At 46.7% G+C, this 17,632-nt stretch overlaps 1 protein-coding gene and 1 gene segment (V, D, J or C); both read right to left on the reverse strand.

Annotated features, from left to right (window-relative positions):
- LOC113907274 (immunoglobulin lambda-1 light chain-like) overlaps positions 1-17,632 on the reverse strand; it is a 320,444-nt gene that overhangs the window by 75,504 nt on the left and 227,308 nt on the right. The gene's annotated exons all lie outside the window — the stretch shown is intronic.
- LOC113907283 lies at positions 2,514-3,480 on the reverse strand. The segment is given in 2 exon segments: positions 2,514-3,280; positions 3,396-3,480. Coding segments are annotated over 2 exon segments (375 nt in total).

Below are 17,632 nucleotides of genomic sequence, written 5' to 3' on the forward strand. Positions count from 1 at the left end.
TTCCTATGGGGAAGGGACGCCCTGTCTGTGGAGCTGACCCAGGCTCTGGGCTCTGGAAGGACCAGGTCGGGAGGAAGATGGAGTGGGCTATGCCAGGCTGATCCAGCCCCCGTGAGAAGCTGTGAGTGTGAAGCAGGTGCATTGGACCAGACTATACAAGGGTCCTCAGCCTTGTCCCCAGCGATGGTGAGGCCGCTGTGCCCCCGAGGATGGAGCGTAAAGAGTGACTGGGGTGGATGCAGGTGAGGCTGACTGTCGGCCTGGATGACAGCGTAGGGAAGGGTCTTGAGTCACCACAGGCTGGGAGCTGATGGCCGAAGAGAACAGGAGACGCCCGTGGGCACCACTGTTAGGGCAACTCCTCCACAAGGCCCCTTGCCCAGGCCCCCTCCGCACCGCCCAGGGAGTCTGCCTTCTCCTGTGCAGAGGCCCATGAAGGGGACAGTGGTCCAAGACGTGTTGGTGATGCTTCTACATGCACTGCTTCCTGAGGGGCTAGTGGCTGGGGCTGGTCTCCTGCACCTTGAACTCTCCCCTGTCTCTTCAGTGAGGAGCGGCCCTCAGGCCCATCCCCCACCCACCCAGCCTCCTGCCTGCACCAGGCCTGGGTCCCAGCTGAGGACCCCTGCCCGATGAAGGGTGGGCGGAGGCGGGTGGTGAGGGCTTCGTGTCTGCTTTCCTTCGGCTGTCACCCTCTGTCCCCGGGCGTGAGGGCCCTCATGGCTCCTGACACATGCGTGAGGACCACTTACGGGAAATGAAAATGGCGTCAGATGAAAAGACACTCAGCTGGGCCAGCTCCCACAGAAGGAAACAGGGACTCACGGTGCCCCCTGCTACTCAAAAGTCTGAAAGTCTCCTTTCCCCAGACTCCAGGCCTGATAGATTTGACCATGGGCCTCTGGTTGATTCCCTGTAAAATAAGCTTCCGTCTTTTTTTTTTTTTTAAAGCACTTTTAGCCCTTTTTTAGAAAATTTATTTATTTATATTTCTTCTTGACTGCACCGAGTCTTCATTGTGGAGTGGGCTTTCTCCAGTTTCGGCAAGTGGGCAGAGGAGCCTGGCGGGCTACAGTCCATGGGGTCGCAAGCGCAGGACACGACTTAGCGGCTAAACCACCACCACCACCAACCTGGCTCAAGGCTGGAAATCGATCCAGGCGCTGTGACTTGAGTTAGACTTTTGTTCACTTGACCTAGACGGTTTTGGGGCAAAGTAGGAGTTTGGTGGTGGTTTAATTGCTAAGTTGTGTCCTACTCTTGTGACCCCATGGACTGTAACCCACCAGGATCCTCTATCCGTGGGATTTCCGAGGCAAGAATACTGGACTGGGTTGCCATTTCTTCTCCAGGGGATCTTCCCCATCCAGGGAGTGAACTCCGGTCTCCTGCTGGGCAGGTTGATTCTTTACCACTGCACCACCTGGAACCCCCTCCAAGGGTGGGCAGCAGGTCTCAAGGCACAAGTCTACTCCAACCTTCCAATCTCCTTGCGTGCTGAGTCGCTTTGTGTTCAGGCAGACAGGTCTGGGCCTTCTAGTTCACTCAGTAGTGAGAGGGGAACAGGAAGGAAGGCGTGGGTCTCCAAATGGGGGAAACAGGCTTCAAGCGTCAGGCGTTTTTTCTCTCTCTCTTAAACAAACTACAAGTGTCCGATTTTTTCCCTTCTCTATACAGAATTATAAGGAGGTTTCTTTTACAATCTATGTTGCCATGACGACACCTGGTTCCACCAGAACTCAACTTTTCTCAAACCTTGAGCTAAGCAGTGCTCAAGTTTTCCTTTGGAAATGCTTTTCGTAAGTTACGTTAATGAACTATGTACTTGCCCTAGGCTCTGTTTTCCTTCAAGTTGATTCCGCCTAAGGCTGAGAACTGTAATGGCTCAACAAACCAGTCTGTTTTACTCATGCAAATGTTCTCTTAAGCTATATTGATGAGACTATGTATTTGCCTGGAAACCTAGCTTTCTTTAAGAATCATGTCAAATGTTTTATGGCCTGGGGTGACTTACCTTGTGCCAATATTATCTCAAAATGCGTGTTGTGGTTGAGGGGCCTGGTGCCACTCTCTGAGTTTTGAGACATTTCCTTTTAGCAGCCTGCTCATAGGTGTATAACTTCTTGCTAAAAACTACCAAGGGGGCACTCTTTCTGCCTGCTTCTGATGTCTATGTCAGAAGCTTTCTCTATTTCTTTATACTTTAATAAAACTTTATTACTCAAAAGCTCTGAGTGATCAAGCCTCGTCACTGGCCCCTGATCGAATTCCTCTCCTCTGGAGGCCAGCAATCCCAGCGTCTTTCATGGTTCAGCAACAACCTTTCACTAAGGATCGAGTTTTGGACTCTGCTTCCAGTAACTAATTAACCAAACCACTGGGACTCCCTGTACCCTCTGCCACCCCTGCCAGCTGCAGGTAACGTGAAACGCAGAGTCTGAGTGAAGGGAGCCCAGCTCAATGAATCCAGCTGATCCAGCTTTATGCTCCACCCACCACTAACCAGCTCCCTTCCTGTCCCCTCCCCGTTTGGTCTAGGGGTTTTTGTCCCTGTGAAATAGGAGAACCAAGCAGTTCCTGCAGTGCAGTGTCCCTCCTGTGGCTCATACTCTCTACTCAGCCCAGGAACCTGCTGAGGCTGATCGCAGTTGTTGGTCTAGAAGCAAAGAGGGGCAACACAGGTGGGGGCCCACTGGAGAATCAGCACAGGCCCACGCGGCAGCTTCCTCACAAACCGTGACTATGTTCTTGGGTCATGCTCCCACTCAGATGGGGCTTAAAGAGGAGGGACAACAACCATGAAACCACCCCTTCCTCTTCTCCTCATCCCTTGAAGGGTCCTCAGGTGCCTTCTCAGCTGCTGATGCTTCAACATCAGATGCAGACGAGCTGCCAGCAGAGTCAGAGCAACAGGGAGCCTGTGACCTCAGGTGGGTTTTGGTCTCACTTCCTCATAAGCTTGGACCACTGTGCACAGTACCACCACTTTTATATGAGCTACAGTAATAGTCGGCCTTGTCCTCAGCCTGGAGCCCAGAGATGGTCAGGGTGGCTGTGTTCCCGGACTTGGAGCCAGAGAACCGAGCAGGGATCCCTGAGGACCGTTTGTTGAGATTATAGATCAGAGTTTTGGGGGCTGAGCCCGGGAGCTGTTGGTACCAGCCCACACCATTATAAGCCCCTACATCACTGCTGGTCCCAGCACAGGAGATGGTGACCGTCTGTCCCAGATTCCCAGACACTGAGGAAGGCTGAGTCAGGCCAGACTGTGCCCAGGACCCTGCAAAGAGGAGAAACACACTCTGGTCAGTTCCCTGCTGGGGCCCAGGTCACCCTGAGAACAAAGACACCAGGGATCAGTCAGGTCCCTGGGGTCCCTTCCCTGGAGGCCTCACCTGAGCCTTGAGTGAGGACGGTGATGAGGAGCAGAGCCCAGACCATGGTGGAGACGCTCCAGACGCTGCCTTCTGAGCCCGCAGCCCTGGGCCTGGTCCTCAGATCCCTCTTATCCCCTCCCCCAGAGGAGGGCGGGGTCCCCATGCAAATCTGCTTCCTGCTCCTGCCCCTCCTCACCCCCTCTGCTCACCCTCTCTGAACTGGCCCTTTGTTCTAGATACTTCTCCCTCCCCGGACAGCAGAACTTCCTGAGATTTAACTCTTTCACATGTTGAGTGAGGACAGACCAAGTCCATGACAGGATGTGGGGAATGAACCCCACAAGTTTCCACAAGTCATCGTGGTTCCTGGGGGAGAAATCCCAGAACGTCCAGTGGGCTGGCTGATCTGCAAAGAAGAGAACTGGGGCCCCGCTGGCTCAAAGATCCAGCTGTCCCACATTCCAGGAGTCACACGCAGAGCTGGAGACCATTACCCCTCAGCTCCTTCTGTTTTAGAAAACTGTTACTGAAGGGACTTCCCTGGTGCTCCTGTGGTTAGCTCTCCGAGCTTCCACTGCATGGGGCTCGGGTTTGATCGCTGGTCTGGGAACTAAGATCCTGCATACTGCGAGGCATAGCCAACAAGAAAAAGTAAAAGAAAAAAGCAAAAGATTATATTGAAGTATAGTTGATCTACAATGTAGTGTTAATTCTGCTGTAGAAGACAGTGATTCGGTTATACTCACGGACACATTCTTTCTTCATGTTCTGTTCCAACACGGTTTATCACAGGATATTGAATACAATTCCCTGTGCTGTACATAGGACCTTGGTGTTTATCCATCCAGTGGATAATAGTCTGTTCTACTTGTCCCAAACTCCCAGTGGGTTCCTCCTCGACCCCCAACTCCTTCTTGTCCCCGTCTCTTGGGAGAGTCCTCGTGTTCCCCTCCATCCCCTCTCGGCAGTGCTGTGAGTCTGAGACCCGAGCCTGAGACATTGGCCGCTTGTTCGCACTTCTGAAGGTAATTTATTGGCGCGCAAATGCTTTGAGACATAAAAAGGCATCTGGGAGAAGCAGCCGGTGAAACTTCATTTGCCGTTGTTTAGTCGCTATATGGTGTTAACTCTGCGACCCTATGCACTGTAGCCCACCAGACTCCTCTGTCCATGAGATTTTCCAGGCAAGAAAACTGGAGTGGGTTGCCATCTCCTTTTCCAGAGGGTCTTCCTGACCCAGAGATTGAACCCAAGTCTCCTGCACTGGCAGCTGGGTCCTTTGCCACTGAACCACTGGGGAAGCCTGTTGAGCCTTCACGTGGGACAGTATAGGCCCCCAGAACCTTCCCCAAATCCTGGCCTTTACTGCCCCCTGGTGGCTGCAGACGGTGCCGACCAAGCCCAGGGAGGCAGCTGAGTGGCAGCTGGAAATCCCTCCCTCCTGCCCTCCCCTTCCCGCCCAGCTCAGTACCAGACCGCCCCCACCACGCCCCCGCCGCCCTCCCTGCCCCAATCCCCTCTAAACTCGTGTCTCTTTGTCCTTTAACTCCCTCTGGGATGGGATGTATCACCTGCCCCACCAGGTGGACCGACCCTCACCCAGTATAACTCACCCCACAGCCTAGGCGCCAGGTCACGTGTGAGGCAGCTGTTTATACCGAGGGGCACACGCGTTTCAGAAGCACAAGAGAGGTGACTCCGGGGCCAATGATGGGCAAAGCTGAAGGGATCCCCTTTCCAGTGCAAGTCCCGCAGAGGCGTTCTTCGCTCTGTTTTCTTCAGAGAATCAGTTACAACCTCACTCTTTAAAACCATGGTCTTGTTTTGGTTTTGCTTTGGTGTTTTTCTGTTTCCACCCTAAAACTTATGAGCACATACCTTCTTGACCATTGCACCAGCAGCCGCTCAAGGACAAATGTTTGTTGAATGAGTCTGGATGAGAGGAAGGAGGGGAGGGCTGAGCCTCCTGTTCCAAGATGAAAACATTGAGTTTTGATCAGCTCTGTTCCAGGTGACAATCCTAGGTCCAGATGGCACAACAGTATGCTTAAAACGATGCTTAAAACTGAACATTCAAAAAAACTAAGATCATGGCATCTGGTCCCATCACTTCATGGCAAATAGATGGGGAAACAAAGGAAACAATGACAAACTTTATTTTCTTGGGCTCCAAAATCACTGCGGATGGTGACTGCAGCCATGAAATCAAAAGATTCTTGCTCCTTGGAAGAAAAGCTATGATAAATGTAGACAATGTATTAAAAAGCAGAGACATCACTTTGCTGACAAAGGTCTGTATAGTCAAAGCTATGGCTTTTCCAGGAGTCAAGTACAGACATGAATGTTGGACCCTAAAGAAGGCTGAGCGCTGAAGAATTGATGGTTTCAAACTGTGGTGCTGGAGAACTCTTGAGAATCCCTTGGATTGCAAAGAGATCAAACCAGTTCATCCTAAAGGAAATCAACTCTGAATATTCATTGGAAGGACTGATGCTGAAGATGAAGTTCTAATAATTTGGCCATCTGATGCAGAGAGTTGACACACTGGAAAAGAGTCTGATGGTGGGAAAGATTGAGAGCAGGAGGAGGAGGCAACAGAGGATGAGATGGTTGGATGGCATCATCAACTCAATGGACTTGAGTTTGAGCAAGCTCTGGGAGATGGTGGTGGACAGGAAAGCCTGACGAGCTGCAGTCCATGGGTTCACAAAGAGTTAGACGTGACTTAGCGACTGAACAACAACAATATATTCATCCATCCATCCTTCCATCCATGTGTGTAGCTGGACACCTTAAGCTCTGTTAGCTCACAGGCACAGGGATGTCTGGCGAAATGGCAGGGAGAGCCAGGAAAAACAGCCATCCCTACTGCCCTGCCTTTACTCTTAGCCACCAGGAGCTGCCAATGGCCTCTGGTTAGAGATTTAGGGTCTCTGGGATGACAGGGACACAGCGCCAGACCCCACCTTCAGAAAAACACAGCTTCACTGTCTGAGGATGCCAAGGGTTTCTAGGCATGAGTGAGGATTCAAAGGAGGCCCCCCCAGGCCAGCATGAATGAGGAGGGCTCTGCTTGGCTTGTAACCCATCCAGGCAAGAATCCTCAGCCACCTGGCTCTTACGTCTATCCAGAAGCCAGACTTGCTCCCCTCCAGGGGCCGGGAGGAAGGAAGTGCCAAAGTCACCCTGGATGCCAGGTACCTGGTGCCCCCTGGTGGCCGAGGTGTAACATCCTCAGATTTGAGGGGCACCGCTTCAGAGGGTCCTGCCCACATTTTCCGTGACCATGCTCTGCCCTGACTTAGTCTGAAGGGGACCTTTGGTGGAAACAGGAGAAGCCTGTGCTCAGGACCAGCTCAAGCTGAGGACATCTGAGGGGCTGAGGAGATCAGACAGAGGTGAGGAAACCAGACGCAGAAATTGTTTGGCTTCTTAAAAAGCTGAAAATGAATCGGGGGGTGGGGCAGGGGACTCAAGTAGAGGGGGTGGCACCGCCTGCCCTCCATGGGGGCAAGGAGGCAGAGTCACTGATGGGGTGGCGTGGGATGGAAATCAGGGGTGGAGTGGGATGAAGGTGCCCCTGAGATGCGGAGGGTGAGGGGTAGAATGAGGCATGATCTGGAGAGAGGACGGTCTAATTGACCCTGGTCTGCTCTCCACTGCCCCTGGGGTCACAGAAGTGGCAAAGTCCAGAGAGTAGGGGGCATTGGAATGATCAAGGGGAGGGACATCTTATCTTATAAGGGAGGTGGGGGTGGGGCAAGAAGCACTGCTCAGGGGGCCCTGGGCCCCTGACACCCCACCCACAGAGGAAAAGGGGTTTTGGAAGCACAGACCCAGAGGCGGGGTGGGTAGAGGATTGGTGGTGAGGGCTTTCTATGTCTCACCCCCTCCCTCCAGATCTCGGGGGCCCCTTCATCCCACCCCGACTTCCATTCCACGCCACCCCATCAGTGAATCTGCCTCCTTGCCCCTGTGGGGGGCAGGCAGTGCCACCTGCCAGCAGACGGTCTGAGTCTGAGCTCCGGAGGACAGCTGCTGAGCCGAGGCACCAGTGAGTGCAGGTTTTTCTGGACTTCTCCCCAAATAGTGCACCCTTCCCCATCTTCCTGGATGACCTGGCAGGACCCCCAGACCTGCTGAGTCCCGGGACAGTGGAGAATGGTGTCTCTTCCATTCAGAATGGAAGCTCCTGTCGTCCGCTCTCATCCCAGACCTTGTCCACTGCCCACAAGCACAGTGGGCAGTTGCCACTTCAGGCGACTTCCCTGGGCACACTGCCCTACCAGGCTGGCCAGGGATGTCTTAGGAAGCCCTGGACCTGCAGTCGTTCCCGTGACAACCTCCCGTGGCCTGCTCTGTGACACCCTTTTGAGCCTAAGTCACTGCACGTGGGAAGGAAAACAGTCTAAGACCTCTGCCAGTGTTTCAGTTCTTGAGGGAGAAACTGAGGCCAGGAAGGTGAAACTTGGTGATTTCCTGTCTGCCACACATGAGGCATTGTTTGCTTGTCCTTCTGATTTGAAATGCAGCTTCCTGGAGAAGCTTGAATGAAGAGAATTGTGATAAGAAATGAAGATGTCCCAGAGGCAGTGATGCCAACAGATACCTTCACAACAAAGAAACGTGGAGGGAACGTCAGGCCTGAAAGCCCAAAGCATGAGACGCTGGACACAGATCCAGGCTTAGGAAGCCGAGTGACAACTCTGCCAGGTCATCCGTAGGAAAGATGCTCACCCCCAGTTGAAAGTTATGTGCTGAAAGGAAGCAGAGTTGAAAGGACTCTTGCTGACTTCTTTGCAATGAAATGAAACACTTTAATTCTCAACTATTAAAATCACAGCGTACTAAAAAAAAAATTAGCTTTACTATTTTTGTTTCTCTAAACATTTACAAGAGTAGAAGAATGGTGTGCTGTAGTTTATGGGGTCGCAAAGAGTCAGACATGACTTAGTGACTGAACAACAGTAACATATTTTTTATATATGTGTATACAAAAGCTTCTCTACTACCCTTGATAAAAGCTGAGAAAGAACAACAACAGAAAGAGAAGAGATGGAGAAATTGGAAAACCTAAACTAAATGAAATGGGAGCACTGAATATGAAACTGAAAAAGTGAAACAAACTAGATAAAAGATCATCAGATAGTCCAGTTGCCTTTACACCTGGCTGCTCATTAGAAACATATCTACAGCTTAGGAGATAAAAGTAATACCTAGGCATTTGTATTTTTCAACAAATTCCAAGATAATTCTGATATTCATCTGGATTCTTAAAAGTGACTACAGGTTTTCCTATTAAATGGTAGTTTTGGTGATCTAGAATTCTATACTTTTTCTGTTGATCAGTCATGATAAAATGGTATTAATGAGTAATAGATAATCACATTAGTAAAAGATGTCTAGAAGTTTTCACAATCAATAGCCAAACCAAAAAATAAAAAAAATAATTACAATTGCAAGCCATAATGGGAGTGTGATTCACCTAATAATACAAGATAACTGCATATAATTTGGGGTCAAGCAGAGTGATGTAGTAAGTGGAATACATACAGGCACAGGTTTTCACCCTCAGCCCGTCTATGTCTTTTGGTTCATGCATTTAACCCATTTACATTTGAAGTAGTCATCCATATGTATGACCCTATTACCATTTTCTTGGTTGTTTTGAGGTTTGTTTTGTATAGGCCTTTTCCTTCTTCTGTATGTCCTGCCTAGAGAAATTCCTTGAACATTTGTTGTAAAGTTGATTTGTGGTGCTGAATTCTCTTAACTTTTGCTTGTCTGAAAAGCTTTTGATTTCTCCATCAAATCTGAAGGAGAGTTTTGCTGCATAGAGTATTCCTGGTTATAGGTTCTTCCCTTTCATCATTTTAAATATATTGTGCTATTCCCTTCTGGCTTGTAGAATTTCTATTAAGAAATCAGCTAACAATTTTATGGGAGTTTGCTTGTATGTGATTTGTAGTTTTTCCCTTATTGCTTTTAATATTTTATCTTTGCCTTTAATTTTTGACAAGTTGATTACTATGTGTCTTGGGGTATTCCTCGCTGGGTTTATCCTGCCTGGGACTCTCTGCGTTATCTGGACTGGTTGATTATTGACTTTCCCATGTTAGAGAAGTTTTCAGCTATTATCTAGCTATTATCTCTTCAAGTATTTTTCTCAAGTCCTTTCTCTCTCAGATTTCCACAAATTCCTGGAAAGCACTTTCTGCATTCTGCTGGTTATGGAAAAATTCTCCCTGCAAAAAGTTGTCGAGATGCTTGAAGAAGTGGCAGTCAGTTGGCCAGAGGTCAGGTGAATATGGTTGATGAGGCAAAACTTTGTAGCCCAATTCGTTCACTTTTGAAGCAATGATTGTGTGACCTGTGGTCGGGCATTGTGAAGAAGAACTGGGCCCTTTCTGTTGACCAATGCCAGCTGCAGGCGTTGCATTTTTTGACGCAGCTTATCAACCTGCTGAGCATACTTCTCAGATGTAATGGTTTTTCAGGGACTCAGAGAGCTGTAGTGGATGAGACAGGAGGCAGACAACAAATAGTGATCATGACATTTCTCTGATAGAAGATTGATTTTCAGAAGTGATTTGCAACTTATTCTTGGTTTGACCACAGAGCTACATATCCCTGGTTGTCATATGAAAACCACTTTTCAAACAAACCACAATCCCATTGAGAAATGCTTTAACGTTGTTAAATAGAATAAGGGAAGAATACACTTGAAAGGGACAATTTTCTTGATTTCACTCACCAACTTATTGAGATTTTCCACATTTCCAGTTGTTTCCAACATCAAATGAAAGCAAAATGGTCTAAGGGGAAAATGAACCGAAAGAGATTATGAGGCAATCAGATCAGGTAAGATCAAGTCAGGTCAGTTGCTCAGTCGTGTCCGACTCCTTGCGACCCCATGAATCGCAGCACGCTGCGGGGAGCGAGCTCCGCCCCTGGCAAAGGTCATGAGGAAGGAGGCTCGGCATACGCAAAGGCGGGATCAGGCCTCAGGAGTCTCCCTGGAAATTCTCGAGCAATCTACCCCCAAAACCAGAGTCTGCCTACTTTCTGCTTTGTGCTTTCACCTACACCTCTGACTTTACGGGGGGCTGTCCCCCACTACCTCTCTGAAAAAAGAGTTAGCTTAGAGCTCCAGTTAATAATTCCTGGGTGTGACACTGTTTAACCTACAAACTCCTTTGGAAATCCTCTAGCCTGCCTGAATACGTTTTTCCGGCCACATGTGATTGTTCAGAGCCTCCCAACTGTGAGAGGCAGGAGATGTTCTAAACTGTCTAAACACAGATTCTTTTGAGTAGTTAAAAGATTGATTAGAAATTGTATTGGTGAAGGGATTTTCACTTGTTGGGCCAATGTTTGCTGCTAAGTTTCCATATCCCTTACCTGCTGTGTCCCTGGCAGTGTATTGATTAATATAATTGGTGTAAGTAGTAGCTTTAATGTTTGTAACCTGGGACCCTTGAGTTAATTCTTTTTCTTGTTAGAGCCCACCACATCTTTGCGCTGTAGGAATGCAACTTTATCTAATGCTTTTGGAGGGTGGCTCCTGACCAATCACCTTTAGAGAAAAATAAGTTTTCTGAAGAAAAGGTCTTAAAATGTTAACAGGCCTCCGGGCCAGAAGATGATGCAAATCACCTAAGCTTTTGCATATGATAAGTTTGCAGGAAGAAAGCCTGGCTTGCTGCCTGACTCTACCCCTTCCCCCATTATCCTCTATGCATAACTTAAGGTATAAAAACTACTTTGGAAAATAAAGTGCGGGCCTTGTTCACCGAAACTTGGTCTCACCATGTCGTTCTTTCTCTTACCTTCTGGCTGAATTATTCAGCCTCTTTTCTCCACTGAATTTCCTCACTGAGCTATCCTTATTTCAGCCTCTTTTCTTCACTGAATTTTACTGAGCTATCCTCATTCTATTACTCTTTATATCCTTAATTAACATTTAATTAAGCAATTGTTTCCTGATCTTCGCCTACGCTGATCTTCGCCTTCGCCTTCGAATACCCTGGATCAGCCAGGGCTGGTCCCCCGCAGCACGCCAGGCCTCCCTGTCCATCACCAACTCCCGGAGTTCACTCAGACTCACGTCCATCGAGTCAGTGACGCCATCCAGCCATCTCATCCTCTGTCGTCCCCTTCTTCTCTTGCCCCCAATCCCTCCCAGCATCAGGGTCTTTTCCAATGAGTCAATTCTTCGCGTGAGGTGGCCAAAGTACTGGAGTTTCAGCTTTAGCATCATTCCTTCCAAAGAAATCCCAGGGCTGATCTTCAGAATGGACTGGTTGGATCTCCTTGCTGTCCAAGGGACTCTCAAGAGTCTTCTCCAACACCACAGTTCAAAAGCATCAATTCTTTGGCGCTCAGCCTTCTTCACAGTCCAACTCTCGCATCCATACATGACCACCGGAAAAACCATAGCCTTGACTAGACGGACCTTTGTTGGCAAAGTAATGTCTCTGCTTTTGAATATGCTACCTATGTTGCTCATAACTTTCCTTCCAAGGAGTAAGCGTCTTTTAATTTCATGGCTGCAGTCACCATCTGTAGTGATTTTGGAGCCCAGAAAAACAAAGTCTGACACTGTTTCTACTGTTTCCCCATCTATTTCCCATGAAGTGATGGGACCCGATGCCATGATCTTTGTTTTCTGAATGTTGAGCTTTAAGTCAACTTTTTCACTCTCTACTTTCACTTTCATCAAGAGGCTTTTGAGTTCCTCTTCACTTTCTGCCATAAGGGTGGTGTCATCTGCATATCTGAGGTTATTGATATTTCTCCTGGCAATCTTGATTCCAGCTTATGCTTCTTCCAGCCCAGCGTTTCTCATGATGTACTCTGCATATAAGTTAAATAAACAAGGTGACGATATACAGCCTTGACGTACACCTTTTCCTATTTGGAACCAGTCTGTTGTTCCATGTCCATTTCTAACTGTTGCTTCCTGACCTGCATACAGATTTCTCAAGAGGCAGATCAGGTGGTCTGGTATTCCCATCTCTTTCAGAATTTTCCACAGTTTATTGTGATCCACACAGTCAATATGAAAGAAAACAGGAGGCTCTGGGATAAAATCAGACAGAAACTGGGAGGCAATCAGGTCACATGTGAAAAAATCCAGGGAGCCCAGAGGCCAAATCAGAGTGAAATTAGGGGGTATGAAGTAAAATCTGATAGAAACAAGGGGTTCTGAGTTAAAATCGACAGAAACAAGGAGGTAATGAGGTAAAATCTTAAAGAAACTAGGATATATTCAGGTACATACAGACAGAAATTAGAAGCTTCTGAGAGAAAAATCTAACAGAAAATAAAGGGATCTGTGGTAAAATCTGAAAGAAACTTTGGGATCATGAGGTAAGATCTGGAAGAAACTAGGGGGTTCAGAGGTAAAATCTGACAGACACTAGGGGGTTTTCAGGTAAAATGTGAAAGAAACTAGGGCTTTCTGAGGTAAAATCTGAGAGAAACTAAGGGGTCCTCAGGTAAAACTGACAGAAACTAAGGGCTCTTGAAGTAAAATCTGAGAGACTAGGGATGTCTGAAGTAAAATCTGACATAAACTAGGGACTCCTGAGATAAAATCAGGAACGAGGGGTTCCCAAGGTAAAATCTGACAAAAATTAGGGACTTCAGAGGCAAATACTGACAGAAACTAGGGGCGGCTGAGGTAAAATCTGACTGAAGCTCAGGATTTCTGGGGTTAAAATCTGACAGAAACTAAGGGTTGCTGAGCTAAAATCTAAAAGCATCTAGGGGCTCCTGAGGTAAAATCTGACAGACACTAGGGAAATCTGAGGTAAATTCTGACAAAAAAATCTGACAGAAACTCGGGACTCCTAAGGTAATTCTGACTAACTTGGGGCTTCTGAGATAAAATCGTACAGAATCTAGAGGCTCCTGGGGTAAAAATCTGACAGAAACTTAGGAGATCTGAGGTAAAATCCAGCAGAACATAGGGGCTCCTGAGGCAAAATCTGACAGAAACTCGGGGCTCCTGGAGTAAAATCTGACAGAAAGTCAGGACTGCTAGGTAAAATCTGACAGAAACTGGGGTTCCTGAGGTAATTTCTGACAGGAACTAAGGGGTCCTGAGGTAAAATCTGACAGAAACTCAGGGCTCCTGAGGTAAAATCTGACATAAACTGAGGACTCCTGAGATAAAATCTGTCAGGAACAGGGGGTTCCTGTGGTAAAATCTGATAGAAACCTGGCACTCCTGAGGTAAATTCTGAATGGAAACTCTGCAATTCTGAAGTAAAATTTGACAACCTAGGGGCTCCTGAAGGAAAATCTGACAGAAACATGGGGCTCCAGAGGCAAAGTCTGACAGAATGTAGGGGCTCCTGAGGGAAAATCTGAGAGAAATTTGGGACTTTGAGGTAAAAATCTGACAGAAACTAGGGGCTCCTGAGGTAATTTCTGACAGGAACTAGGGGGTCTTGGAGTAAAATCTGACAAAAACTAGGGGCTTCTGTGGTAAAATCTGACAGAAACTAGGGGCTCCTGAGGCAAAACCTGACAGAAACGTTGGCTCCTGAGGTAATTTCTGACAGGAACTATGGGCTCCAGAGTTAAAATCTGACAGAAACTTGGGGATTTGATGTTAAAAACTGACAAAATTTAGGGGCTCCTTAGGTAAGACCTGATAGAAACAAGGGCTCGTATGGTAAAATCTGACAGAAACTCTGGGCTCCAGACATAAAATCTGACAGAAACTCACAGTTCCTGAGGTGAAATCTGACAGAAACTCGGGAGTCTGGAGGTAAATAAACTCTGAAAGAAACTTGGGTCTCCTGAGTTAAAATCTGACATATATCCAGGGCAACTGAAGTCAAAACTGACAGAAACTTTGGGCTCCTGTGCTAAAATATGACAGAAACTTGGTGCCCATGAAGTAAAATCTGAGAAAACCTAGGTGTTCCTGAGGTAAAATCTGACAGAAGCTTGGACGTCCTAAGGTAAAATCTGACAGCTCACAAGGAGTCCTGAGGAAAAATCAGACAGAAACTCACAAGGCATGAAGTACAATCTGAGGGCTCCTGAGTTAAAGTCTGATAGACACTTGGGGTTCCTAAGGTAATATCTGATAGAAACTACGGGCTCCTGAGGTACTATTTGACAGAACCCAGGGGCTCTTCAGGTAAAATCTGACAGAAATCAGGGGCTCCTGAGTTAAATTGTGACAGAAACTAGGGGCTCCTTAGGTAAAATCTGACAGAAACATGTGGTTCCTGAGGTAAAATCTGACCTGGGTTCTCCTGAAGTAAAATCTGACAGAAACTCGGGGCTCCTGAGGTAAAACCTGACAGAAACTAGGGGTTCCAGAAGTAAAATCTGACATAAACTAGGGACTCCTGAGATAAAATCAGGAACGAGGGGTTCCCGAGGTAAAATCTGACAAAAATTAGGGACTTCAGAGGCAAATACTGACAGAAACTAGAGGCGGCTGAGGTAAAATCTGACTGAAGCTCAGGATTTCTAGGGTTAAAATCTGACAGAAAGTAGAGGCTGCTGAGCTAAAATCTAAAAGCATCTAGGGGCTCCTGAGGTAAAATCTGACAGACACTAGGGAAATCTGAGGTAAATTCTGACAAAACTAGGGGCTCCAGAGGTAAAATCTGACAGAAACTCGAGACTCCTAAGGTAATTCTGACTGACTTGGGGCTCCTGAAACTCGAGACTCCTAAGGTAATTCTGACTGACTTGGGGCTCCTGAGATAAAATCTTACAGAATCTAGAGGCTCCTGGGGTAAAAATCTGACAGAAACTTAGGAGATCTGAGGTAAAATCCAGCACAACATGGGGGCTCCTGAGGCAAAATCTGACAGAAACTCGGGGCTCCTGGAGTAAAATCTGACAGAAAGGCAGGACTGCTAGGTAGAATCTGACAGAAACTGGGGTTCCTGAGGTAATTTTTGACAGGAACTAGGGGGTCCTGAGGTAAAATATGAAAGAAACTCTGAGCTTCTGAGGTAAAATCTGATAGAAACTCAGGGCTCCTGAGGTAAAATCTGACAGAAACTGGGGGTTCCAGAAGTAAAATCTGACATAAACTAAGGACTCCTGAGATAAAATCTGTCAGGAACAGGGGGTTCCTGCGGTAAAATCTGATAGAAACCTGGCACTCCTGAGGTAAATTCTGAATGGAAACTGCAATTCTGAAGTAAAATTTGACAACCTAGGGGGTCCTGAAGGAAAATCTGACAGAAACATGGGGCTCCAGAGGCAAAGTCTGACAGAATGTAGGGGCTCCTGAGGGAAAATCTGAGAGAAATTTGGGACTTTGAGGTAAAAATCTGACAGAAACTAGGGGCTCCTGAGGTAATTTCTGACAGGAACTAGGGGGTCTTGGAGTAAAATCTGACAGAAACCTGGGGATTTGAGGTTAAAAACTGACAAAATTTAGGGGCTCCTTAGGTAAGACCTGACAGAAACAAGGGCTCATATGGTAAAATCTGACAGAAACTCTGGGCTCCAGACATAAAATCTGATAGAAGCTCACAGTTCCTGAGGTGAAATCTGACAGAAACTCGGGAGTCTGGAGGTAAATAAACTCTGAAAGAAACTTGGGTCTCCTGAGTTAAAATCTGACATATATCCAGGGCAACTGAAGTCAAAACTGACAGAAACTTTGGGCTCCTGTGCTAAAATATGACAGAAACTTTGTGCCCCTGAAGTAAAATCTGAGAAAACCTAGGTGTTCCTGAGGTAAAATCTGACAGAAGCTTGGACGTCCTAAGGTAAAATCTGACAGCTCACAAGGAGTCCTGAGGAAAAATCAGACAGAAACTCACAAGGCATGAGGGACAATCTGAGCAAACCTAGGGGCTCCTGAGTTAAAGTCTGATAGACACTTGGGGTTCCTAAGGTAATATCTGATAGAAACTACGGGCTCCTGGGGTAATATTTGACAGAACCCAGGGGCTTTTCAGGCAAAATCTGACAGAAATCAGGGCTCCTGAGTTAAACTGTGACAGAAACTAGGGGCTCCTTAGGTAAAATCTGACAGAAACATGTGGTTCCTGAGGTAAAATTTGACAGAAACTTGGGGTTCCTGAGGTATAATCTGACATAAACTAGCAGCTTCAAAGGTAAAAATCTAACAGAAACTAGTGGCACCCGAGGTAAAATCCGATTGAAACTCCAAGCTTCTGAGGTAAAATCTGACAGAAACCAGGGACTCCTGAGGTAAAATCTGCCAGAAACTCGGGGCTTCTGAGGTAAAAGCTGACCTAGGTTCTCCTGCAGTAAAATCTGACAGAAATTAGGGGCTCCTGAGCAATATCTTACAAACCTAGGGGCTTCTGAGGTAAACTCTGACAGAACCTTGTTGTCCTAGGCTGTGACTATATTTGTGTGAAAAATTAGAACAGGCAGGAAGTCCATGAGTGATTTACAGGACTGAAATACTAGGGAAAGTTGTTGACTGGAAATGGACGATGTATTTCTCTTATGAGGAGGAAAATATTCTAAAGATAGAGTGTTCGTGGATGTTCAAATTTGAGAATGTATTATAAACCATAGGATCATTCACCTTAAAATGATGTATATTATGGATTGTGAATTGTATATAACAGAGACTATGAAGATTCTGATGCTGATAGATACAAATCAGTCTCAAATGATTCAGAAAATAAATGTTTTGCATCCAGAGCATGTGCTGTGTGAAGGTAGGTGTGTGTGTTTGTAAACTTATAAATTCAGGAAGAGAGTGTGAGAAAACAGGATATAAGAAAAGCAAATATAGCAACGTTTAAAACATAGTGAAATTTCTGAAAGCTCCTGTATAGAACCTCTAAAATTTTATTGAAGTTTGTAATTACTACAAAACAAACAAAAACAAAACAAAACAAAAAAACCCCAGCAAAACCAAATGAAAGCCTGAGTTTAGGAGTGTCAGGAAGCATTTAACAGGAGGCTTCCTGTGTGCTGTTTTGGATCTGCCATGAATCCTCTGTTCCTTATTAAAATTAAGAGGAGTGGCAAACAGCTCCCGGGGCTGAGGAATGCATGCATTTCCTTCCTTAGTTTTTCCATATGATGATAGGTAACTATTTACGACCCTCATCCTTTATATGAACCAAAGGGCAAAAGTGATTATTTACAACCCTCTCTCTTTGATACAGATTGCCTTATGTTTCCTTGATAATCTGTAAGTCTGGACTTTTGATCTTTTTCTGAACAGAGCTACCTTGTAAGACAGTATATATACCCACACTATGTTGAATAAAACACCC

Source organism: Bos indicus x Bos taurus, chromosome 17 (genome assembly GCF_003369695.1).
Source record: "Bos indicus x Bos taurus breed Angus x Brahman F1 hybrid chromosome 17, Bos_hybrid_MaternalHap_v2.0, whole genome shotgun sequence".
Lineage (NCBI taxonomy): Eukaryota > Metazoa > Chordata > Mammalia > Artiodactyla > Bovidae > Bos > Bos indicus x Bos taurus.